The 26,398-nt window shown below is 40.2% G+C and overlaps 1 protein-coding gene across 1 annotated transcript; it reads right to left on the bottom strand.

Moving 5' to 3' along the window:
- Nucleotides 1–1,429: 1,429 nt before the first annotated feature.
- Nucleotides 1,430–24,821, bottom strand: LOC118638618 (zinc finger protein 82 homolog). The gene is made up of 5 exons (XM_036274675.1): nt 24,760–24,821; nt 17,105–17,190; nt 14,822–14,948; nt 8,553–8,645; nt 1,430–3,315 (listed from the first exon to the last, which is right to left on the bottom strand). Exons 2-5 carry the CDS (start codon nt 17,111–17,113, stop codon nt 1,958–1,960), a joined length of 1,587 nt encoding a protein of 528 aa, XP_036130568.1. The 5' UTR covers nt 17,114–17,190; nt 24,760–24,821; the 3' UTR covers nt 1,430–1,957.
- Between the last annotated feature and the right edge of the window lie 1,577 nt (nt 24,822–26,398).

The following is a 26,398-nucleotide window of genomic DNA, read 5'->3' as shown; positions in this document are numbered from 1 at the left end:
CTGTTTTTAATATCTATTGTTCATCCCCCCCCTTTTTTAAGCTGATGAAGACAAACAAGAATAAGAGAAACAATCTATAAGATATTGGAGTTGAATCATGTCACTTTTCCCAACACTGTTACATTGCTCAAGTTACAAAACCTAAAATCTGGATACCTAATTAAACCACAACAGCTCAGGCCCCTGGATATTCCTGGTAGATCATTTTATGTTTTTTTTTTTTGGTATGTGCCCCTAGTGGGAACTGAACCCGGGACTTTCTGGTCCGCAGGCCGACGCTCAACTGCTGAGCCAAACTGGCCAGGACTAGATCATTTTATGTTTTATAATCATTTTAATAGACTACTGAGTTCAATGTATTAAACGCTATTGAAATGCTTACATGCAACTTAATTAATACTGGTCCAGATTTTACTTTTTAGACGCTATCCTCATCTATTAAGATAGTGTGGTATAGCCCTGGCCAGTTTGGCTCAGCGGTTAGAGCGTCGGCCTGCGGTCCAGAGGGACCCGGGTTCGGTTCCCGCACGTACTTCGGTTGCAGTTTGTCCCCGGCCCTGGTTGGTTGTGCGGGTGGCAGCCACTTGATGTGTCCCTTCACGTCGATGTTTCTCTCTCTCTCTCTCCCTCCCACTCTATCTGTACAAAAAATGGAAAAATGTCCTCGGGTGAGGATTTAAAAAAAAAAAAAAAAAAAGATAGTGTGGTATAGAATGACCTGGCAAAATTTTGTTAGAGGTTATTTATTCTTTAAAAATTCTTATTGCCTGCAAAATTATTGATGCTGATTTTAAAAAATACAAGATCATAACTATATTTAAAATTTTTCCTTTGTTTATAGATCTATTCAGGTTTTTAAAAATATATTATTTTAAGTCAACTTTGATTACTTAGGCTTAACACAACAACCATTTTAATGTATCTCATGATTTTGTGGGTTAGGAATTTGGGCAGAAGCTCAGTTGATCAATTCTTCTGTTCTATATAGTAATAACTCAGGTCATTTGATGGCATTCTGCTGGTGGCTGATCTAAAGGATCCAAAATTATTTCACTCAAGTGTCTGGTGTCTTGATGGGCATGTCTAGAAGAACTGGGTTCTTTTCCCTGTGTGTTCTCAGGACCTCTCCATGTGTTCTCTTCAACCGAGTAGCCAGACTTTTTTTTTTTATCCTCACCCGAGGACATTTTTTTTTTTTGTTTAGGTACAGTGGGAGGGAGAGAGAGAGAAACATCGATGTGAAAGGGACACATCGAGTGGCTGCCACCCACACGACTGACCAGGGCCGGGGACAAACTGCAACCAAGGTACGTGCCCCTTAGTGGGAACCGAACCCGGGTCTCTCGGGACCGCAGGCTGATGCTCTAACCGCTGAGCCAAACCGGCCAGGGCGTAGCCAGACTTTTTAATATTACAGTTCAGGGTCTGAACTTGAGAGAGCATGCCAAAAGATGAAGTAAAATGTACCAGTAAAATCTGGATCCAGAAACTGGCACAGCAGTACTTCTACTATATTCTACTGGTCAAAGTAGAATATAGGGCTTCTCACCAATATGCATTTTGGTCTAAGGTCTGGGCCAGATAGATGCAAAAGGAAAGGATGTAACTTCCACCTCTTGGTGGGACAAATATCTTTGAATTTGCAGTAATTTTACTCTGACTATATTACCATTTTACAAAAGAATAAATTGTAACAGAGCAGTTAGGCATCTTGTTCAATATAAAACAAGTAGGAAAGTGATGAGATAGAGTTAAGTGTTCCCACATTTGTTATATTAATAAGATTAGTTTTTAGAATGAATGTGGTGTTTATCGGGTTTGAGTAATGGTAGAATAAATTACCACACTTGAAAAAAAAATTATGTAAAAACTTCTGATGCCAAGTCAGTTGTTTGTATGAAGCAAAAGGAATTACTATATTCATAGTGTTCTACAACACAAGACTGAAAAGACTTTCTTATAGTTTTACATTATGAATTTTCAGATGATGGGTAAGGTGTGAATGTTGTCTAAAAGCCTTTTTACATTCCTTGCATTCATAGGGTTTCTCACCAGAATGAATTCTCAGATGTTGAATAAGGGATGAATTAAGTCTAAAGGCTTTCCTACATTCCTTACATTCAAAGGGTTTTTCACCAGTATGAATGCTCTGATGTAAAGTAAGTTTTTGGCGCAATCTAAAGGACTTCCCACATTCCTTACACTTATAAGGTTTCTCACCAATATGAATACTCTGATGTTGTGTAAGTTGTGAGAGTAGTCTAAAGGCCTTCCCACATTCCTTACAGTCATAGGGTTTAACACCAATATGAATGCTTTGATGTGAAATAAGTTGTGAATAACGGCTAAAAGCCTTCCAACATTCTTTACATTCATACGGTTTCTCACCAGTATGAATTCTGTGATGAAGAATAAGATGATAACCACGACTAAAGGTCTTTCCACATTCCTTACATTCATAGGGTTTCTCACCAGTATGAATTCTCTGGTGGAGTGTTAGTTGTTGTCGCACTCTAAAGGCCTTTCCACATTCTTTACATTCATAAGGTTTCTCACCAGTATGAAGTTTGTGATGTACTCTAAGGCCAGAACCACACAAAAAGGCCTTCCCACATTCTTTACATTCATAAAGTTTGTCAGCGATATTAAGCTTCTGATGTCGAGTAAGGTGTGCATACTGTCTAAAGGCCTTTCCACATTCTGTACATACATAGGGTTTCTCACCAGTATGAATTCTCTGATGGAGAGTAAGTTGTCCACGCACTCTGAAGGCCTTCCCACATTCCTTACACTCATAGGGCTTCTCACCAATATGCATTTTCTGATGTGCTCTAAGGTCTGGGCCATATATGAAAGATTCTCCACATTCCTTACATTCATAGAGTTTTTCAACAGAATGAAGTCTCTGATGTCGAGTAAGGTGGGCAGTCTGTCTAAAGGCCATCCCACATTCCTTGCATTCATAAGGTTTTTCACCAGTATGAATTCTATGATGAAAAGTAAGTTGTTGGCGTACTCTAAAGGCCTTCCCACATTCTTTACATTCATAGGGTTTCTCAACAAAATGAATTCTCTGATGTGGAGTAAGAGATGTAGGTTTCTGGTAAGAGGACGCTTTTTGAGATGTAATTTTCACTTGACCAAAATATCCCTCTTGTCCTTCAAATTTCCTTTTGGACTCCCAGTTATTTTTTAAAATTAGATTCTTAAGGCCATTGGTGTTCATTCTTTCCATTATCTTGCACTGGAATAAGTTTATTTCATTAATGTCATTTTCTGAAGATGACCTCTTAGTCTCATACCTGGTCTCCAAATCTAAAAGAAAACAAGAGAATAAACATGCAGTTCTTTTTTCTAAAAGTAGTAAAATTTCTACAGTAAAAATAAAAGATAACCAAAGTAATGCCCAGCCAACTTATAAAACTATTATAAAAAAGAAAGCATAAGGGAACACCAGAAAAAAATGAGAGTTCACGTAAGATTGGATATTAAGTACGAGCATGCCTCGTTTTATTGTGCATCAATATATAAATGGAAAATGGTGGTTGTATCCTCTATATATCCTACCATTGCTTATACCTTTAATGATGCAGTATTCTCTACAGAGCTCATTCCTTCCTTCTTATAGCAATGAGTTACTTTTTCATGGTCTCCACATACAAAAACGGTACTGAGGAGTTCTACTTACTTAATCTTCCTTTAAGCCTATTCTATTACTCTGCATTTTATAAATGCTCAACTGGTTTTGTTCCTTCATCTCCTAGCTCAGGTCTTCTTCTTCCATTCCCTTGGAGGAAATGCATTCATGCATTTCCTTGAAATGTATACCAATGATTTTTCAGACAGAGATAAATGTTTATATCTTACTGAAGTTCTTATAAAATCCTTAGCAAAAGAAAAAAAGGGATATGATATGTCAGGAATTCACTGATAGGGACAAAGGATCTTGCAGTGACTGGAGTGTAAAGAACTTGCTAACAAAGGTCAAGTTGAAGATAGACCAGTATATGCTAAGCCAAGAGGAGAAAAAGCCATAGGAAAATTTCAGTGCTGAATGAGTTGTGTGTGACAGAAAAAGGATGACGTTTTCAGTTCTGATAATGTGCTCTATATAAAAAAGTTGAAATCCTACAGACATTTTCTACTAAAACGAGAAATAACAGAATTTAAAATAGTAAATCCACTTGATATTTTAGAAGTCTATATTAAATAACTCTTAGATTAATAGGGAAATAAGATCCAATATAGCATTTTTGTCTTTAAAAAACAATGGTAATAGGCCCTGGCTGGTTTGGCTCAGCGGTTGGAGCATCGACCTGCGGTCCCGAGAGACCCGGGTTCGGTTCCGCTAGGGGCGCGTACCTCGGTTGCAGTTTGTCCCCGGCCCCGGTTGGTCGTGTGGGTGGCAGCCACTCGTGTCCCTTTCACGTCGATGTTTCTCTCTCTCTCTCTCTTCCTCTCTCTCCCTCCCTCCCACTCTATCTGAACAAAAAATGGAAAAATATCCTCGGATGAGGATTAAAAAAAAACAATAGTAATAATAAAAAACCTACAATATCTTTGTATCTATAAAATATAACAAGCCCTGGCTTCCTCCCTCCCTCTCTCCTGCTCGATCTGAAGAAAATGCAAAAATGTCCTCAGGTGAGGATAAAAAAAAAAAGAATAATAAAAAATACTTACAGCAATAAAAATAAAAAATAATTTTAAATACTCAAAAAAATTAGAATAATAATAAATGAATGCAAGGCAAGAAAGTCACTAACTATATAAAAACAGAATTAGATGAGTTAGAAAAGGAAAAAAAAAACTAATATATAAAGCAAAAACAAATAAGGAAATAAGATAAACCACTAGTTCATATAATGAAAACAGAAAGCACAGACATTGAAATAAGAAATGGCAGTGAAAATAATCATGAATACAAACAGTGGATATTTGAAAAAAGGGTAATTTCACCAATAAATTTTAAAACATAGCTAAAATTAATATTTCTAAAAATATATACTCTATCAAAACTGAACACCGAAGAGATATAATGTTAAAACATTAATTTCGCCTGGTTAGTGTAGTTCACTGGTTGAGTGTCGACCCATGCATCAAGAGGTCACCGGTTCGATTCCCGGTCAGGGCACATGCCCAGGTTGTGGGCCCGATCCCCAGTAAGGAGCATGCAGGAGGCAGCCAATCAATGTGCTCTCTCATAAATGTTTCTCTCTCTCTCCTTTCATTTCTCTCTAAAATCAATAAAGAAAAAATATTTAAAAAACAACAAAACAGATTAATTTCTATATAACAAATAGAGAATATGGTCAGACTTACCATGTCCATCCATCTCCTAGGAAAACAGTACTAAAAAGGTTACTAAAGCTTTAAAAAATAGGTCACCCAAATTCTATTTATAGTAAGAACTAAAAAAAAGTACTTCAAAACTATTTTCATGAGGTGATACCATACTAAATAAAGACCAATCATGAAAAGAAAACTACATACCAATTTTCTGAAAACTAATGTAAAAATTCTAAACATCTAAAAAAAGAGCACACTGAAAGACCCAGTGTTGTTTATTTAAAGAATGTTAAAGTGGTCCCATATGGGGAAATCTATTAAGATAATTCAGTATATTAATAGAGCTGATGAGGGGAAAACATCACATGATCTATTCCAAAGATGTTGAAAAGGCCACTGACTAAAGAACTACTCCTGATTTTTTTAAAAAAAAAACAAAGCTCAATAAAACAGGAATGATTACTTCCCTAAAATGATCATATATATTGTCTTATCTAGAAGGCAGCTTTAAAAATCAACACACTTAATATCAGAAAAAAATCAGAGGTAAAAGAATTTAGGAAATAAAATGGTGGCAGAGTATGTGGAAGCTATATTCACCACCTCCCAGGACCAAACCGGAATCACAACTAAACTACAGAACAATCAACCTGAATAACCAATCGAAGACTAGTTGAACAGAATTCTTATAATCAAGGATTTAAAGAAGCCAAATTGAGACTGGTAGAAAAGGCAGAGATGCAAAAGGGCTGGCCCTGCTCTCACAGACCACGGCTGAGATCCTGTAGGGATCTCTCAGCTGCAAAAGTTCTCCCTGAAAAGCATGGGGTCTAAACCTTGTACCAGACTCCCCAGCCCAGAGCATCAGAGCCAGGAAGAGGCAACCACATAACATCTGGCTGTGAAAGTCAGCAGGGATACAGTCTGCTAGAAAGAGGTAAGAGTCTGCTAGAAACATAGGCACCCTTCTAAAGGGCCAACACACAAAATCTCGTTTGCAGCCATCCACCCTAGGCTCCAGTAGGAAAAAGGCAGAGTAAAGTAGAGTCGTGTGAGAAGGGACTGGGGTTTGTGGCTCTGGAAAGACATGAAGGGACAGCGCCAGGACCCCTGTGCCGAGTCCCTCTCCCACACCGCAGATGCCATCTTTTTGGGTGGAGCATTCCTCTCCTTATGGCATCAGCCTGGAGGAATGCCATAGCCCCACCACCTTCTGAACTCCCTGTCACCCCACCCTGCAGTTAATGGCCCAATTGTTACAAATTAAGAACTTTTAACCTAAAATGAGTTTCCTCAGCTAGACCTGAATACAGAGGGCAAAATACAAAATGACAACATATATATGTTTTTACTTAAAGGAATCTAAGGATATTTTTTAAACAAGAGGTTCAAAGAGAGATGAAAATAGAGGTAGAAGCTACACCATGGGATCATTCTCCCTATAGTCTATCACATTCATGTTTCTTCCTGATGTATAGGTAGATATATACATATAGAAAAAGGCAAATAAGAACGACATACTCTGTTGCCCTGGCCAGTGTGGCTCAGTTGGTTGGGCATCATCCCATGTACCAAAAGGTTGCTGGTTCAATTCCCAGTCAGAACACAAGCCCAGGTTGTGGGCTCAATCCCCAGTAGTGGGCGTGCAAGAAGCAGCCAATCAATGTTGTGCTCTCACATTGATGTTACTCTTTTTAGCTCTCCCTTCCTCTTTTTCTAAAAATCAATAAAAATATTTAAAAATAAAAATAAAAGAGCCCTGGCCAGTATGGCTCAGCAGTAAGAGCATTGCCCATGGACCAAAGAGTCTGGGTTCGATTCCGGCCAAGGGCACATACCTCAGTTGTGGTTTGTCCCGGGCCCTGGTTGGGGTTGTGCAGGTGGCAACCAATCGATGTGTCTCTCTCACATTGATGTTTCTCTCTCTTCCTCCCTCTCTCCCTCCAGCTCTATCTAAAGATTAATGTAAAAATATCCTCAGCTAAGGATTAAAAAAAAAAAAAAAAGAAAGAAAAATAAAAGAATAATATATCGTGATCTATGGATCCATCTTCTAGAGTGTTAACTTGAAAATAAAAGGCCAAAGAAAGAAGCTACAACCATTTATTAAAGATCCAAAAAATAGCTATGTGGGATACACTGATTCAGGCAGAAACCCAAATAGTGTAAAGGCAAGGGATATTTATGAGAAAGGGTAGGGAACAATTACATCAATAGAAGGAAGGAATTTCTATAGGTGCAGATAAGCTACCACAGTGATGCTAAATATAAAGGTCTTTAATTTTCAGTAGTCATAATGTTCGTTTCTTTGTTAGCTTTGCAAACAGTTGTTTGGAATGCAATGCTGCTTTAGGCACAGCCCAAAGGTTATCTTGCTCAGCTTTAACATTCCAAAGGTTTGAGGAGTAAGTCCAAGGCAATTCCTCTGGGATGGCAGCTCTGACACCATTTTGAAGCGGCTCCGTTTAAATTATTTTATACAAGAGTGAACTCATATGAAACTTTAGTTGCTAATAAAACATATAGTAATGCAATGTCAAGCATATGCTTCTTTGTAGTCTTTTATCTCCCATTTTAAAACTTATGAGAAAAGGTAAGAAAAAAAAGACTTCCCTCACCATAACTAAAATGGTCTTCCCATTCCACACCATCCTCTTTCCCCTTACTCTGCTTACTTATCTTCATAGCACTCTCTTATTACCTGACATATTTCTTATTTCTTTACAGTTACTATGTTTCTCTTATTACAAGGTAAATTCCATGGAGACAGGGACTCTACTAGTTTTGTTTACCACTGTATCAATAGTGTCTAGCAGAGTGCCCAGTAAAGAGTTCAGTCTGTCTATATATCTATCATCTATCTATCTATCTATCTATCTATCTATCTATCTATCTATCTATCTATCTATCTATCTATGCAAAAGAAGAAAGCAACAGAATCAAAATATATATAGAATGGTTGACAACAGAAAACAAAGAGAGCACCTCTCTATCCCTCATCCCCTTTTCAAAGGGGAGGAAAATTGGAGACAACAACAACAAAAAAGGGAAAGGAAGAGTAGTAAATGAGATAAAAAAAAGTAGTTCTATTAGTACCCCCAGCTAGAATTTAGTTTGCCCCCCAGGTCTCAGACTTTTTCTCTCAGGTTATGGACCTTCAAAGAGGACTTTCTAAACAACATCAGAAGGGTGTGCCTCTTCCCTAAATAGTTGAGCAGTTTCTTCTGGTGATGGCTTCCCCTGCGAGATTGGTTATTACTCACCTGGATATAGTGTTCTTCCTTTCCTCACAACTTTCCAGGGCTCTTTCCCTTGCTCCAATAAGGAAATCACAACTGGTTTAGAAATGAAGCATCCTGGTTAGAAAAAAAAATTTGTAAGGTGATATTAAAATAAAAAATAAATTCAAAATTACTTTGACTTAGCCTTAAATTTGATTATAAGTCACACAGCAATTGATAAAGACTTTAGAACAAAGAGGGGCAACATGTTTCAAAAACATTCACATTGGGGAGGATTCCAAGATGGCTGCAGAGTAGCCAGAGGCTTAATTTGCTTGCCTGCAACACCAGATTGGATTTGTGGCTAAACTGCAGGGCAACTGGCTTGAAAACTTTTTGAAATGTAGCTGATCTGAAATATTGAGAGCAGGGAGTGCAGAGGAAGTATAGGAGGAGACTCGGAGAGAGTGAGTCAACTCCTATGGCTGGGAAGCCAGAGGGATTTTGCAGCAGCAGAGTACCCTCCGCCTGGGAGCCTGAGGGGTCTCAGCCCCAAGTAGGGATCCTGAATCCAGAGCAACAAAGAAGGGAAAGGGAGCCCACGTAGCATTGGGCAGTGGGAATCAATTGGAATACAGTGCAACTGGGAAACGCAGCCCACTCCAACCCAGGGAAAGAGCTATTCCTTTGGTACAACACCAGCCTGGGAAGTTTGTTCTGATCTATATTTGCGAAAGGGGTCACACAGCAAAGCTCAGGGCCATTAGGGGGATTTGATCGGTACACCCAGTGACTCCTAGGGGCCCTTTATTATTAACTGAAGAACTTTGGGCGGAGCCAGATGGGGCTGAACAGTGGGGCTTGAGAAAGTGGATCAGTCTTGCCTACCTTGAGTGCACAGGCAGCGCCCCTCCCCCCACCTGCAGAACTGCTGGGTCTGCCCTGTCCTGCTGTGACATGAAACAAGGGTAGCAATGCTGGACCGGAAGTTTCCACCCTGTAATGCTTAGTCTGACTATGCAGAGGACTCAAACATTTCGTATGGTTGGAGTCTGGGAGGAGGTCCCACCCAGCAGGGACCAGCAGTGCAGAAAGATTGGAATGCCAAGAAAGCTTTTTACATTTATTTTATCCCCACCTACTTGGTGGAGTGGCAAGGGGGAGCCAAGGAGTCAGGTATAATAACTAGGTCTCTGGGGTGGGCTTTAGTCTGGGAGACAGACAGGCATGGGCTGGGCCCTTCAGCTGCTTTACGGGTAACCAGAACCAAACTTCCAGTGAGTTCAACCAGCGTAGCCCTGGGAAGGAGAGGAAGAGCCTGCCCCACCTTGCTACAAGCTATGGGCACACCCCCAATGCAAATCTGTTTAAGCCAACTCAGCCACGTCCTGGATAACTCCACAGAGTGCAGTTCCATGGGAGAAGGGAACGCAGCTCAGAGCAGGGACATTCAAGGTGCAAGACCCAAGGCAGACCCAGCTTCTGGGCTACAAAGGCCCTGCATACAAGACTACTTGAGGCTCTACACTGCTGAGCTACAGTCAGGTTGCCAAGGGCCAGGTAGGGATGGTGACTGACACTGGTTTGTACCAGAGAACTTCCCAGGAGGCCAAGGACCAGCACACCAAGTGGCTAGATTTGCACAACATAAGAGCAAAATCCAGCAAGCTCCACAAATAGCAGATCTAAAGGGTTATTACAGCTTGGTTGGTTTTGCTCAGTGGTTAGAGACAGGACAGCCAAATGAATAAGTAAATATGACCCATATATATGTTGTCTACAAAAGGTGCACCTCAGAATGAAAGACTCACACAGGATGAAAGTGAAGGGAGGAAAAAAATACTCCATGCAAATTTAAACAAACAAACAAAAAGCTGGGGTAGCAATAGCATATATGACAAAATAGACTTCAAAACAAAGACTATAGCAAGAGACAAAGAAGATCACTACATAATAATAAAAGGATCAATCCAACAAGAGGATGTAACACGGTAAACATTTTTGCATCCAACATAGGAGCACTTAAATATGTAAAAAAATCTCTTGGAGGACTTTAAGGGAGAGATCAACAGCACTACAGTCCTAGTAGGGGACTTTAACACCCCACTGACATCATTGCATAAATCTTCCAGACAAAAATCAACAACAAAATAGCAATTTTTATTTTATCCTCACTCGAGGACATTTTTCCATTTTTTGTTCAGATAGAGTGGGAGGGAGAGAGAGGAATAGAGAGAGAGAGAGAAACATCGACATGAAAAGGGACACATCAAGTGGCTGCCACCTGCATGACCCAACCAGGGCCAGGAACAAACTGTAACCGAGGTATGTGCCCTAAGAGGGAACCGAACCTGGGTCTCTCTGGACCGCAGGTCGATGCTCCAACCGCTGAGCCAAACCAGCCAGGGCCAAAATAGCGATCTTAAATGACACACTAGATCAGATGGATTTAATTGATATTTATAGAACATTTCATGCCAAAGCTGCAGAATATATATTCTTCTCAAGTGCACATGAAACATTCTCAAAGAAAGACCACGTGCACATGTTAGGACACAAAATAAGTCTTAACAAGTTATAGAAGACTGAAGTAATGTCAAGCATCTTCTTGGATCACAATGGCATAAAACTAGAAATCAACTACAATTTAAAAAATCAAAAACATTAAAACATCTGGAGGCTAAAGCGAATGAATGGGTTACCAAAGTGGTCAAGAAAGAAATGAAAAACTTCCTATAAACAAATGAAAATAACACAATCCAAAATCTATGGGATACAGTGAAAGCCATCCTGAGAGGGAAGTTCATAGCATTACAGGCCTACCTCAAGAAACAAGAAATATCTCCAATAAACAATCTAACACTACAACAAAAAAACAACACTAGAAAAAGAACAAGAAAGCTCAGAGAAAGTAGAAGAAAATAAAGATCACAGAAGAAATAAATGACATAAAGACCAAAAAATCACCCTGGCCAGTTTGTCTCAGCAGTTAGAGCATCAGCCTGTGGACCAAAGAGTCGCAGGTTTGATTCCAGTCAAGGGCACGTACCTTGGTTGTAGTTCAGTCTCTGGCACTGATCCAGATGGTGTGGGAGGTGACCAATCAATATGTCTCTCTCACATCAGTGTTTCTCTCTCTCTCTCTCTCTCACTCCCACTCTATCTGAAGATAAATGGAGAAATATCCTTAGGTAAGGATTAAAAAAAAAAAAAAAAAAGACCAAAAGATCAATGAAACCAAGAGCTGGTTCTTTTGAAAAGATAAAAAAGATTGATGAACCTTTAGCCAGACTCATCAAGAAACAAAGAGAACCTAAATAAATAAAATCAGAAATGAAAGAGGCAAAGTAATAACTGACATCAAAGAATTGTTAGAAAATACTATTAACATAGCTGCACTATGTACAATTGCTGAGATCAAGAAACAGCCCAGTGTCCATCAATAGATGAGTGGATAAAAAAGCTGTGGTACATATATACCATGGAATACTATGCAGCTGTAAGAAAGAAAGATCTTTTATCCTTTGAGATGACATGGAGGGACCTGGAGAGTATTATGCTAAGCCAAATAAGTCAGTCAGAGAAAGACAAGTGTCACATGATCTCATTTATTTGTAGAATATAATGAATAAAATAAGTTGATGAACAAAATAGACCCAGAGACATAGAAGTAGGGTTCAGACTGACAAACCTCAGAGGAAGGGGGCTGGTGGGAGGGAAGAGATAAACCAAAAAACTTATGCATAACCAATGGACATAGACAGCAATGCTAGGGGGTGATGGGAGTAGAGAGTCAATGGGGGAAAAAGGAGAAACATCTGTAACAAAAATAAAGTAATAAAAAAATAAAAAGAAAATAAAATACTATGAACAATTATATACTAACAAATTGGACAAGCTGGTAAAATGGACAAATTCCTAGAAACATACAGTCTTCCAAAACTGAATCAAGAAGAATCAGAAAACCAGAACAGACTGATAACAACTAATGAAATTGAAGTAGTAATAAAAAAACACTCACTGCAAACAAAAATCTTGGACTGGATGGTTTCATAGGATAGTTTTACCAAACACTGAAAGAAGAATTAATATCTATGTGCCTCAAAATATTCCAAATAATTCAAAAGCTAGGAAGCTCTTTTTATGAGACTTGCATTATCCTAATACCTAAATCAGAAAAAGACACTACACAGAAAGATTATTATAGGCCAATATCCCTGATGAACATAGATGCTAAAGTACTCAACAAAATGTTAGCAAACTGAATGCAGAAATACATTAATTAGATCATACACAATGACCAAGTGAGCTTTAGTCCAGGGATGCAAGGCTGGTACAATATTTGCAAATCAATAAATGTGATACATCACAAACAAAATGTAGGATAAAAAGCATATGATCATATCAAAGATGCAGAAAAAGCATTCAATAAAATCCAGCACCCATTTATGATAAAAACTCACAGCAAAGTGGGAATAGAGGGATCATAACACAATATAATGAAGGCTATATATGATACAGCCAACATCAAACTCAATTCGCAAAAACTAAAAGCATTTCCCTTAAGATCAGGATCAAGACAGATTATGTCTACTTTCACCAGTCTTATTCAACATAGTATAACGGAAGTCGTAGTCACAGCAACGAGATAAGAAGAAGAAATAAAAGGCATCCACTTTAGAAAGGAGGAAGTAAAATTGTCATTATTCACAGATGACATGATACTGTACATAGAAAACCCTAAATACTCCACCAAAAAACTACCAGATTTACTCAATGAATTCAGCAAAGTAGCAGAATACAAAAATCAACATCAAGAAATCGATGGCATTTTATACACCAATAATGAACTCTCAGAAAGAGAAACTAAAAAATAAATCCATTTACCATTGTAAAAAACAAAAATTAAAAAATGTACCTAGGAATAGACTTAACCAAGAAAGTAAAACACCTGTACTTGGAAAACTATAGGACATTGAAAAAATAAGTAAAGGAAGATACAAACAAGTAGAAGCATATACCACTTCATGGTTTGGAAGAATTAACATCATTTAAATGTCCATTATATTATTATGCTAAGCAAAATAAAACAGGCAGAGAAAGACAGATAGCACATGATTTCACTGATATGTAGAATCCAATGAACAAAATAAACTGATGAACAAAATAGGTCCAGAGGCATGGATACATGGAACAGACTGACAGATGGCAGAGGGGAGGGGAGTAATAGGAACAGGAAGAGATCCACCAAAGAAGATATATACATAACCCATGGACACAAACAATAATGTGGTGCAGGCGTGTGATGGGGCAAGGGGGTGAGGAGGATGGGGAACATCTATAATAGTATCAACAATAAAAATAAAAATATAAATAGATAAAAACATTCATATTAAGGTTACATCGTAAATAGAAGGAAAAGGTCTTATTTTAATTTATATTTCATACAAATACTTAAGAGTCTATAGTACTTGAGAGCACAGAATGCCTGGGTTCAAATCCTGCCTCTGCCACATCCCAGTTGTGTGACTTTGGACAAGTTACCTGCTTTATTTTCATCATCTATAAAATAGGGACAGTAATAGTATCTGTCTTACAAGATTGTTGTGAAGGTTATATTAATTTATATCTATATCTAAACATTGCCTACAATATATATACTAAGTGCTATATCTATTTTATTAGCTATTATTTATTGTTATTACTATTTTTTGAGAGAAAAACAAGCTGCTTCTTGAGGCATTCATTGTTATTTCTTAGGATATTCATACAATGTTATGTGCAAAGTTCTTGGATATTTAACTTTTAGTCATAAAAGTAGGTAAAAGTGAATATGTTTGTTTAATAACAAAAGGAATGCATTCTCTTGAATTATAAAACATTATAAATTGATCCAACTTACCACTACAAAAAGTATGTGTTTTTTTGATAGCCAGAAAAAAAAACAAGAATCAAGGTGTAGCTATTTTCCTGATGGGCATACCAACAAATAACAAAATATAGATAGCAATTCTAAATTCAAATACAAGGTGAAAATTGATTTCTTTGACACTGATAAGGCTATAAATCACCCAGATTTTAAATCCAGCCCCTTCATCATTAAGGAAGGCTAGAAGACCACTTAAGGATGGGAAAGATTAATATACTTAATGAAGGTGCTCACTTCCAAACAAGTAAAACTCAAACCATTCCCTTGAGAACAGGGAACAGAAATGGAAATAATTTCTTTTAAAATATTGCTGAAATTTCCAAAAAAGAAAGCTGACTTTATAGAGAACAGAGTCTGTATTACTAGAGGCAGATAACCTTACCCAATGAGATTAAGTTGCTGTAGTTCTCCAACATCACATCTCTGTATAGATTCCTCTGTTCCAAGTCTAGGTATTCCCATTCCTCCTTAGAGAAGACTATGGACACATCATTGAATATCACTGATCCCTGAAATGACAAAAAATATAATACAAATGGCAAACCATATAATACAATTAAAATTAAAGAAATTTGTTTTAAGGTGGAAGGAGAAAAGATGGAAGCGATACTGTAGGTAATGAACCAAGCAAGTAAATAGGTTTGAGCTGAAAGCCTGTAACATAATGAGTTAGAAAATGACTGTGCTGAGGCAGCTCGCCTGTGTTCTTGAAAGATTCTGTTGCTATAGATATAACTTTTTTTTTTAATCCTCACTCGAGGACATTTTTCATTTTTTGTTCGGGAAGAGTGGGAGGGAGAGAGAGGAAGAGAGAGAGAGAGAGAGAGAAACATCGACGTGAAAGGGACACATCAAGTGGCTGCTACCCGCACGATCAACCAGGGCCGGGGACAAACTGCAACCGAGGTACGCGCCCTTAGCGGGAACCAAACCTGAGTCTCTCTGGAACACAGGCTGATGCTCTAACTGCTGAGCCAAACCAGCCAAGGCGATATAACTTCTTATATACTCTGACATACTTTTATTATTCAAACATGTCTGGGAAAGAAAAAAGAACAGTTTTCCAATGAAATGAAATGAAATATTGTGTATAAGCCTTCTGCCTGCTACATGTTCCACTCATGACTTCTCAGGAAATGTGAATCCTACCTTTTTTCCTTAAGAACAGACTTAAAAAAAAAAAGTTTCCTTACAATCTGTTAGAAAAGGATCTAAACACAATTAAATAATGTATTCCAAGTTCATTGTTGAATCTGATTATATCATAAGCATTTTGCCATTAATGACAAATTCTTTAATAAGTTTAAAATAAAGCCCTGGCCAGTTTGGTTCAGCGGTTAGAGTGTCAGCCAGCGGAACCAGAGAGTACTGGGTTTGGTTCCGGCTAAGGGCACGTACCTCAGTTGCAGTTCGTCCCCAGCCCTGGCTGGGGTGGTGTGGGTGGCAACCAGTTGATGTGTATCTCTCACATCGATGTTTCTCTTCCTCTCTTTCTCCCTCTTTCCCTCCCGCTCTATCTGAAGATAAATGCAAAAATGTCCTCAGGTGAGGATAAAAAAATTTTTTAATAAAATTGGTTGTGTAATAGTCTATGCAATGGATATATGAGACTTAATAATTCTTCCCTGCTTAAATATTTTTTGTCTACACAAAATATTCAAGCCCTGGCCAGTTTGGCTCAGGGGTTAGAGCGTCAGCCTGCGGTCCGGAGAGACCCGGGTTCGGTTCCCGCTAAGGGCACGTACCTCGGTTGCAGTTTGTCCCCGGCCCTGGTTGGTCGTGCGGGTGGCAGCCACTCGATGTGTCCCTTCACGTCGATGTTTCTCTCTCTCTCTCTCTCTCCCTTCCTTTCTCTCCCTCCCACTCTATCTGTACAAAAAATGGAAAAATATCCTCGGGTGAGGATAAAAAAAAAAAAAAAATATTCAAGGTCCTCCTCAATTCTGAGAATCTACAGCTATTTATGTATCTACATGATCTTCTTACCTGCTATCATTGTTCATCCCTCATTGTATGCACATTCTTTGTTCCTGGGTTAGAGGATACTGACATAGATTCTAGATACTGGTGATCCAGAATCACAAAGATGTCTTTCTAGACAAGCACATCCTGTTCGACTACAAATGGAATCCTGTTCCTGGTATACAACTTTCAGAGATTCCCAGAGAAGATTCATGATCTCTGCATGCAAGACCCAACCACATTCCTACCCAGTACTAAAAGCCTCACAAAGTATGAGATCTCATGATATAGAGAGGCTGAAGCCAACCATTAGCAAATCTCATCTCATATACTTGAAAAACTCAAGTATGGAAAAGTTCCGTTTTCCAAAGTGTAGTCAAATGTGCTTATCTTCTCTCATCAACTTACTGGAGATGGTCAAACATCTCCCTCAAGGGATTTCATTTCAGCTCCATTGCATCTCTTAGCAGGAGACTGAGCACATACAGGTGACGCTGAATGATTTGTTCAATGAATGCATGAATGATAACTGGAAAAAAGAGGACTCATAAGATAGGCATTACATTATTTAGCCTAATCCCTCACTGGATTGAGAGGAACCAGAAGGTTCTTAGATAGGTAGGGAGTTTCTCGATAAATAATTATTTGTACGACTTTAATATGACCTTGGCATTTCCAGAAAGAGAAAGAAAACGTAACTTACATGGGCCATAGTTTAGAAATTCAAGAACTGGTCAGTACTCCTTGGGGTTTACTTGCCTGGAGAACCAGAGTTCATAGAAGCCAGAGCTAGGAGGAGGAAAAGGAAAAGGAGGCCATGAGATCAGATAAACTTCAGAATTTCCTAAATGACTCAAGTTAATATGTCCTTTACCTTCCCCTCCCCATCACACACACACACACACACACACACACATTTGAAGGAGCCTGGACAAATTTAATCCCTACTCATAAATTCCAGGGCTGAAAGCAGAATCTCTTTCAAAGCCTTGCAGGCCTATTTGGATTCATTTGATACAAAGAGAAACTCATAAGGACCAATCCTGGCAGCCATTACCACTATCAAACTGTTGTATCGGCAGCCCTGCCTGCCTGCTGCCAGAACATTAACTTCCAGAATCTTCTGGACTCCCTCACTATTTTGAGTTAGAATCATTCACACTGCTTTCCTGCATGATTTCATTTGCCATTCTCTTTCTTACAATGTAGGTAAGAGTTATGGATTCATACTCCCAACAGATAGATAATATCTATTTATCAAGAACTTTCAGGTGATTGGTTTTTTATATATATTAGCTCTCCTCAGGAATGCTATGCAAAATAATATCCTATCTATGCAGATCAGAAAATTTACACTAAAAGTAGTAAAAACAGCCCTGGCCAGTTTGGCTCAGCGGTTAGAGCTTCGGCCTGTGGACCAGAGAGTCCTGGGTTCGGTTCCCGCTAAGGGCACATACCTAGGTTGCAGTGTGTCCCCAGCCCCGGTTGGGGTCCTGTGGGTGGCAACCAGTCAATGTGTCTCTCTCACATCAACGTTTCTCTCTCTCTTTCCCCCCCTCTCTCCCTCCTGCTCTATCTGAAGATAAAGATGCAACAACAAAAAAATATCTTCACCCAAGGATATATTTATTAACTTTAGAGAGGGAGGGAGGGAGGGAGGGAGGGAGGGAGGGAGGAGAGAGAGAAACATCAATGTGAGAAAGAAACTACGATTAGTTGCCTCCTGTATGCACCCAACCAGGCATGGAACCTGCAACCTTTTTGGTGTATTGGATGACGCTACAACCAACTGAGCCACCTGGCTGGGGCACCTCTCATAGCTTCTTGATCTTGCTTCTGAACTATTAATTTTAGCCATGATACCTTCCAAAGAGCTATTGAATCTTCTTATTCTGTTGGTCTCACTTTGCATCAACATCATGAGAAGAAAAACTGTGAGGCATAAAGCTTATTGTATAAAATCCATTGACCTCCACAGAAATCCCATGGGGGTGTGTGTGTGTGTCTTTGTAAGAAAATTATTATAACTTTATTTTTCAGTTACAATTGACATTCAATATTATTTCATATTAATTTCAGGTATACAGCATGATTGTTAGACATTTATATAACTTACTAAGTTATACCCCCAGTAAGTCTAGTTTTCCACCTGGCACCATACATAGTTAGTACAGCATTATTGACTATATTCCCTATGCTGTACCGATTTGTACTTCTTTAATCCCTTCAGTTGTTCACCCAGCCCCCCCCCCCCTTGGGTTTGGTATTATTTAGTCACAATATGACAGTGCATACTACAATCAGATGATATCACCTCAAAAACTTCCAAGCCATGCCATCTGACTTTTTTTTGTTTTTCCCAAGAAGCCAGCACATTTATTAATGCTTGTTCAAGTCCCTCACGTCCTGCACTCTTCATGATTTCACTTCTTGTGGAGGAAGGAAGCCCAGCCAAGGCAATATAGGCGGTAAACAGTGCTCCCCAAACAGCGCCATGGTCAGTTAGTACAGAATGTTGCTGTTCCTCCGCCCTTCAAACGCACCAAGTCATTGTCTGCCTGGAAGAGTTTCTGTTTCTCAGCCACTAGGTTCTCCAAGTAGTTCCAGGCAGTTAAGTTGAAGGAGTGAATCAAAGCCAGCAGGGGCTTTGGCTGGAATCAGTCTCCCTTCCCCTGACTTCTTCAGTGACCTTTATCACACTTATTAGTCTTATGCCTGTAGAGGTTTATCCACCTTGATAAATAGTAAGCAACTTAAGGATAGCAACCATGCCCTGGTCGGTTTGGCTCAGCGGTTAGAGCGTCGGCCTGCGGTCCTGAGAGACCCGGGTTCAGTTCCCACTAAGGGCAGTTTGTCCCCAGCCCTGGTTGGGTTGTGCGGGTGGCAACGACTCGATGTGTCCCCTTTCATGTCGATGTTTCTCTCTCTCTCTCTCTCCTTCCCACTCTATCTGAAGAAAAAAAAAAAAAACAAGGAAAAAAAAAAACAAACAAACATAGAAGGATAGCAACCATGTCACTTAAGTCGCTGTATTTTCCCCAAGTACTAGCACAGGATCTGGCATGTTATACTTTATACATGTCTGATAATTGAATCCAGAAATTCCATTTTTGGGAATTTACCCTCAGGAAATATTTGTAAAAGTACACAAAGAGATATATGTAAGGAAGTTCATCAAATAATAATTTATAACCAAAAGTCAGAATACCTAATATAGGCAACAAACATAAACAATGTTCCTCTATAAGATGGCATACTATGAAATATTAATAATGATGATTCTGGTTCATAGTAATGAAGGAAAATATCCACAATAAATTGCCAAGTACAACAGGCAGACTAAAAATATGCACAATGTTGGAAGTGGCTGACTCTCATATATGAAGAACACAGACTCTGCTGTCAGAATCCAGGGCATGGATCTAAGCTGACAATTATCAACTAGGAGACCCTTGTTACCAGAAAGGGGACATGGCCCTGAACAGGTCTGCTAGGGCCAGCAGGTAGTATGTAGGTTCTTGACTTTGTGCAAGAAAAACATCACAACACAAGTCCAGGTGAATTTTGGAGGACATTTATTAAAGCTGGGGACAGTGAAACCAGGAAGGGCTGGGGAAATGAGCCTAGGCTGGTCTGCTTTGGCTCACTAAGAAGTCAGAGAAAATGGGGTCTTGGGGACAGGTTCAGGGGCATTTGCCCAGGATGAACTGCTACTGTGCATTGCTGCCCTGGTTGCAAACCTTGTGGGGTCCCTTAGAGTTTAGGAGATGCATGCCTGTGGAGAAAAAGGGGAGGGGGAATGCAGGCATGCTCCTGAGAAGGAAAAGGCATGCTAGGAACTTGGGGAGGGGCTTTTGAGGGGTTTTAAAGGCTGGGTTTTTATGGGGAAGATCTCAATAGAATATTCATCAGCTTTATGCTGATGTACCAAAATGAGGTTTATTCTCCTCATTTCATCTGTTCTTGGCTATGATTTGCAAATGGCACTAATTGGATTTCTGCTATCAGTCTCACTGAGTAGGGTGATTTAAGCTATTTACCTTCTAGCTGGGGAAAAATGCAAACTACTCTAAAATGTCCCTGGTTTAGGGAAGATAGGATTTACTAGATAGCTGCACACTGCTTGGCATCTAGATTTTCTAGATGGCTGCAAGCATCTGTCTGTGTCAGTTTCCCTACTCTGCTTGTCCTGGTTTACTGGCATGTCTCACTTTGGACATGTTACTTAATTTTCAATGCCTCTGTTTCCACCTAGATAAACTACTGGGAAAATAATAACAGTATCCATCTTATAGGGATGTTGTGAATGTTAAGTAATATAATACATATAAAATACATATAGCCCTTGCATATACATATAGCTGTTGGTTAGAGTGTTGTCCTGATAAGCCAAGGTTCCAAGTTCTATCCCTGGTCAGGGCACGTACCAGAATCAACCAATAAATGCATAAATAAGTAGAACAACAAATGTGTTTCTCTCTCTCTCTCTCAAATCATTTTTTTAAAATAAAAAAGTAAAAATAAAACACATATACTTAAAATGGTTTATTATAGCACTTAATAAAATAAAAAAAATTACATGCCCCTTATTCTCTTTATTACAGAAAATTATCTTTAATAATTTTAAATTTGATGTTATCTTTAATCATTTTCTTTAGTAATTTTAATACTAGGATACCCATCTCTTTTTTTCTTATAATAAACTTTTTTAAATTGTCAAGACTGTTTTTTTACAAACAACAAATTTTAACCTAGGTTTAAGAATGTAATTTTTCGCCCTGGCTGGTTTGGCTCAGCGGTTAGAGCATCGGCCTGCGGTCCAGAGAGACCCGGGTTCAGTTCCCGCTAAGGGCACGTACCTCAGTTGCAGTTTGTCCCCGGCCCTGGTCGGTCGTGCGGGTGGCAGCCACTCGATGTGTTCCTTTCACATTGATGTTTCTCTCTCTCTCTGTTCCTCTCTCTCCCTCCCACTCTACCTGAACAAAAAATGTCCTCGGGTAAGGATAAAAAAAAAAAAAAAAAAAAAAGAATGTAATTTTTCTTAATTATTAACATTAGCAAAAAAGATGCACAAAAATCAGGAAACAGAGCAATGCCCCTCTTGTTCTCCATCCCTAGCATCTCCAAGAGACAGCATTTGGCATCAGAAAACTCAAGAAATCTGATTTAATTAAGTGTTGTGCTGAACACAAAAATGTTTGACCAAGTACTTCTGTATAACATGTCTGAATATTTATCATTAGTATCAGTTTTTCCCCCATTATTGTAAATCTGTATTTAGAAATAAACTTGAACCACTAAAAGAAGTCCCTAACTTTGAAGGGCTATCTTACTTGATAATTTGTTGCCCCAAGGTGTAAATTCTTGAAAGACTTTTCAAATTAGAGGGGAACCACTGCACTTCTTTTTACTCTATACAGGCATAGAAATATAATAAATTTTATGACTGCACTGGATTTCTTTTTCAAAGCATTAGAGAGTATTTTCTTAAATAATTCATTTTTGTGATTCTATTTTGCAAAGTAAACATGTACACAAGTGCACAAAAAAATATTTGGAAAAACAACCTTCAAAATAGTAATATTTATTAACTCTGGATGGTGGGATTACGGGCAATTTAAATGTTCTTTGTAAGTTCTTAGGTCACTGTATTTTTTCTTTCTATAATAAATTTGCATTAATTTTATCATCAGAAACAAAAAATAAACTATTTCCATACAAATAAAATAAAAAACAGAGTTGGGAGAGGGAGTACCTTCTAGTTATTAAGAGAAATGTGAATCTATAGGCCTGTGACATGGAGTATGATTTATTCAATAATTTCCCATTGTTAGACACTAATTTATATAAGACTATCTCAAAGAACATTCTTAGATATCATTAGTCTTTGATTCTAGACCAGTGTATCTGAAACTTTCTGGGTCATATTTGATGACCTCATTAAATTATAGACTTCCGTCCTGGCCGGTTTGGCTCAGCGGTTAGAGCGTCGGCCTGCGGTCCCGAGAGACCCGGGTTCGGTTCCCGCTAAGGGCACGTACCTGGGTTGCAGTTTGTCCCCGGCCCTGGTTGGTCGTGCGGGTGGCAGCCACTCGATGTGTCCCTTCACGTCGATGTTTCTCTCTCTCTTTCTTCCTCCCTCTCTATCTGAACAAAAAAATGTCCTCGGGTGAGGATAAAAAAAAAAAATTATAGACTTCCTCCCAGAAAAATGGCACATTAACAAATATATACAACAACTTTACAAACAATTTCAAGAGGTTTCTGGTTCCCTGAAAGCCCCAAGCAGATTTAAATGACCTCTGGTTAAGAATTCCTTTTTTTTTTTTTATATATGTTTTGCATTTATCTTCAGATAGAGCAGGAGGGAGAAGGGGGAAGAAAGAGAAAGAAACATCGATGTGAGAGAGACACACTGAGTGGTTGCCACCCACACAACCCCAACTGCCTGGCCGGTGTGGCTCAGTGGTTGAACGTTTACCCATGCACCAAGAGGATGCTGGTTCAATTCCCGGTCAGGGCACATGTCCAGGCTATGGGCCCCATCCCCAGTCCGGGGCATGCAGGAGGCATCTAACTGATATTCTCTCTTCTCTCATCGATGTTTCTCTCTCTCTCTCTCTCTCTCTCCTTTCCTCTCTGTAAAAATCAAGAAAGAAAAAATATTTTTAAAAAAAAGAATTCTTGTTCTAGACCATTTTAGCATCTAATTTTTTTATAAACTAGGAAATACCCAACACAATTAGCTTGATATTTTCATTTTTCCAGATCTGTTTGAGAGGATAGAGAACTGCCCAAATGATCACATAACAACAAATAGCTAATGTTTATTAAGTACTTATGAGGTATCAGGCACTGTTCTAAGAGCTTTACAAAGAGTTATATAAAGAAAGTAATGGGAATTATCTGCCAAATGAATAGGTGCATATAAGGCACTATGGAGGGGGCCTAGGTATCAATTCAATGGACAGGTTATTTAAGGAAAAGGAAGCAAATATTCCCATGTCCTATAAAATAAAAATGCATTTCATAGAACAAGAGGAAATACCCACTAGCTTTGAACTTGACCCTTTTTAATAATATATTTTTTCCGTTTTTAAATCCTCACCCAAGGACATTTTTTGCATTTATCTTCAGATACAGCAGGAGGGAGAGAGGGGGGAAGAGAGAGAGAGAGAAACATCCATGTGAGAGAGAGAGACATCAACTGGTTGCCACCCACACAACCCCAACTCCGCTGGGAACAAACTGCAACAGAGGTACCTGCCCTTAGCAGGAAACGCTCCAACCTCTCAGCCAAACCGGCCAGGGCTGAAAATAGTTTTTTCTTTATTGATTTTAGAGAGGGAGGGAGAGCTGGAAACACCTATGAGGGAACATGGATTGGCTGCCTCCTGCATGCCCCCCACTGGGGATTTGGCCCAAAACCTGGGCATGTGCCCTGACGGGTAATGGAACTGGCTACCTCTTGATGCATGGGTCCATGCTCAACCACTGAGCCACAACCGGCTGGGTTTGATCTTGACTTTTAAATGGTTAATAGAAATTCATTCCTCCTCCTCCTCAGAGCCCTTTTCTTCGAATTTCATAGGACTAGGGAAGTAGGTAATCGTAAAACAGTCTTTTTCTTGGAGCCCAGCCCGGCTAAATCAGGGCGTATCACAACCACACCGGTCCCCACCAACCACCATCCACACAAATTCAGAGTGAAGAGGGTGAGTGCTGTTGACCCTTAGAGAAAGGCTGGGTCACGGATGTGCGAGACTGGAAACTTCATAGCAGTTTCCTGGAGGGAACTCCGTGGTCCCGAAACCTGCCGTTGGACCCCTCAGGGCTCCAAATGTGCGAGTGCGTGTGTGTCCGCACGCGCTCGCACCCGACATGGAGTGCGGTGGCATTACGCCCAGGGCCAGCCTCGGGGCCCGTTCAGTTCCCGCATTCTTATCCCGAGATCGGGTCCTTTTGCTGGAAATCATTTCCCGGGCGCTCAGGTAGCTTCCTGGGGGGCTGGGTTCGCGCGGCTAGCGGGCAGAGATTCAGCTGTGACACTGAGGGTCCCAGTCATACAGACCACCGCCGCCTTCCGTCACACAGAAGCTTCCCCCAATTCAGTCACACAAACCCCATCATCCACCAGTCACGGCCCCACAACCGCACACAGTCCGGGTGCCACACTTGGCTCCGCCCCCGCTCTCCCCTCGAACAGTTACACCGCCGCGGTTCTCACGCGCACTTGGGCCGGACGTGCGGGGCTCACAACGCTCTGCGGCGACGCAGCATCTTCCCTTTCCTCACCCTCGGCCGCAACGCCTTTCCTAAGGATGAGGGGAACTAACGCTCCGTGCCAGGACTGCTCACCTGGGGCTCCGAGCCGTTCCACAGGGATGCCCAGCAGATGCGAGGGCGCGACAGCCTAATGGGCCGCACGCAGGGGTCGCCGGGAGCTTCGGCGGCACACACGCAGTGCGCAGGCGTGGCCCGCCTGGTTACGCGAACCAGAGGTCCTGTAGCGCCCCAGCGAGGACGGTTCCCGGCTCTCGTCCGAAGTTGCGGCGGTTCTTTAAACGCGATCGTGCGTAGACTTGACTCTCGGTGGGGCCAGCTGGGGAGTTTTGTGAGTGATCAGGGACGGCGCTCTGTGCCTGTCTGTGCGGTGGTTCGGGGTGCGAGTTTTTTTTTCTTTTTTCTTTTTTCTTTTCACAGATGAGCTGGTTTGTGTTTGAGAGGTTGCTTCTGCCTCCACGGGAACGTGGTTCGATTGTATGGCTGCAATTGTGTGTCTGGCTATGTAGAACACAATGTTGGTGGGGAGGGGCTTGTGAAATAATGGGACTGACTGTGAGTGCAGGAGATTGTGTTTCTGTAATCGTGTGATTTGACTCTGAACATTTAAGTGGCACAGTTTTTTTGTTTGTTTGTTTGTTTTTATCCTCACCCGAGGATATTTTTCCATTTTTTGTACAGATAGAGTGGGAGGGAGAGAGAGGAAGGGAGAGAGAGAGAGAGAAACATCGATGTGAAGGGACACATCGAGTGGCTGCCACCCGCACGACCAACCAGGGCCGGGGACAAACAACCGAAATACGTGCCCTTAGCGGGAACCGAACCCGGGTCTCTCCGGACCGCAGGCTGACGCTCTAACCGCTGAGCCAAACTGGCCAGGGCTAAGTGGCACAGTTTTGAGAGATTTGTTTTTCTCTGCAGACCATGCATGTCAATCCCGTGGTGTGTGTCTGAAAGACAGCCCACCTGACTGTGAAAAGCATGTATTCTTCTGGTGTGTTTTTGAGGGACTGTGACAGGGTGGCTATCTGGATGATGGATGTGACCCAAAGACTCACGCTCCACAAATAGAGAAAAGAATGTTACATCTAGAAGCATAAACTTGACTGAAGGATTTTGGTGGGGAAAAAAAAACACCCTGATTTTTCTGGATAATTATGTATTTGTTTTACATTTAATAACAGGTTTATTGTGGAGAAAAATGTGAATAAGCATGGCTTTAAAAGGAAGTTTTCAGAGGGAATTCCTGCTATGGAGTAGTTGATGTTCTTCTGCCCCAGATTCCCATTAGTGGGCTTTCCCTCTTTCTTAGTATTAAGGGGGATTTTATCCGGAAGATTTAAGAAGCCCTAGAGTCTAGACTAAGAGAAAAAAAGTCTTTACATAAAGGGAAGTGGTATGGCTAGAGCAGACAGTGCAGGATCAAGGGAGTCAAATAACTTGGGTTCTAGATCAGGCACTCTTTTTCCTTAAAGTGATAGGGGGGAGGGCAATAGAGCCACAGGAATAGAGCCACAGTTGTTTAATGATTATTCACCTTACTGACTATAGACAAGAGGTTTTCTTACAGACCCTGGGAAACAAGGCTATGCTGCAAGGAGACAAACAGGGCTGTAAAAAGATAAGATGCCTCAAAGCTTGGATGGGTCCTTTACAGTCGTCCCTTGTTTATTGTGGTTAATTCTTTCCAGACTCTAGCAGTTGCACCTGGCGT

The sequence above is a fragment of the Molossus molossus genome, unplaced genomic scaffold, assembly GCF_014108415.1.
Source record: "Molossus molossus isolate mMolMol1 unplaced genomic scaffold, mMolMol1.p scaffold_m16_p_21, whole genome shotgun sequence".
Taxonomy (NCBI): Eukaryota; Metazoa; Chordata; class Mammalia; order Chiroptera; family Molossidae; genus Molossus; species Molossus molossus.
The sequence above is the reverse complement of the archived record's forward strand: the minus strand, read 5'-3'. Positions and strand labels throughout refer to the sequence as shown.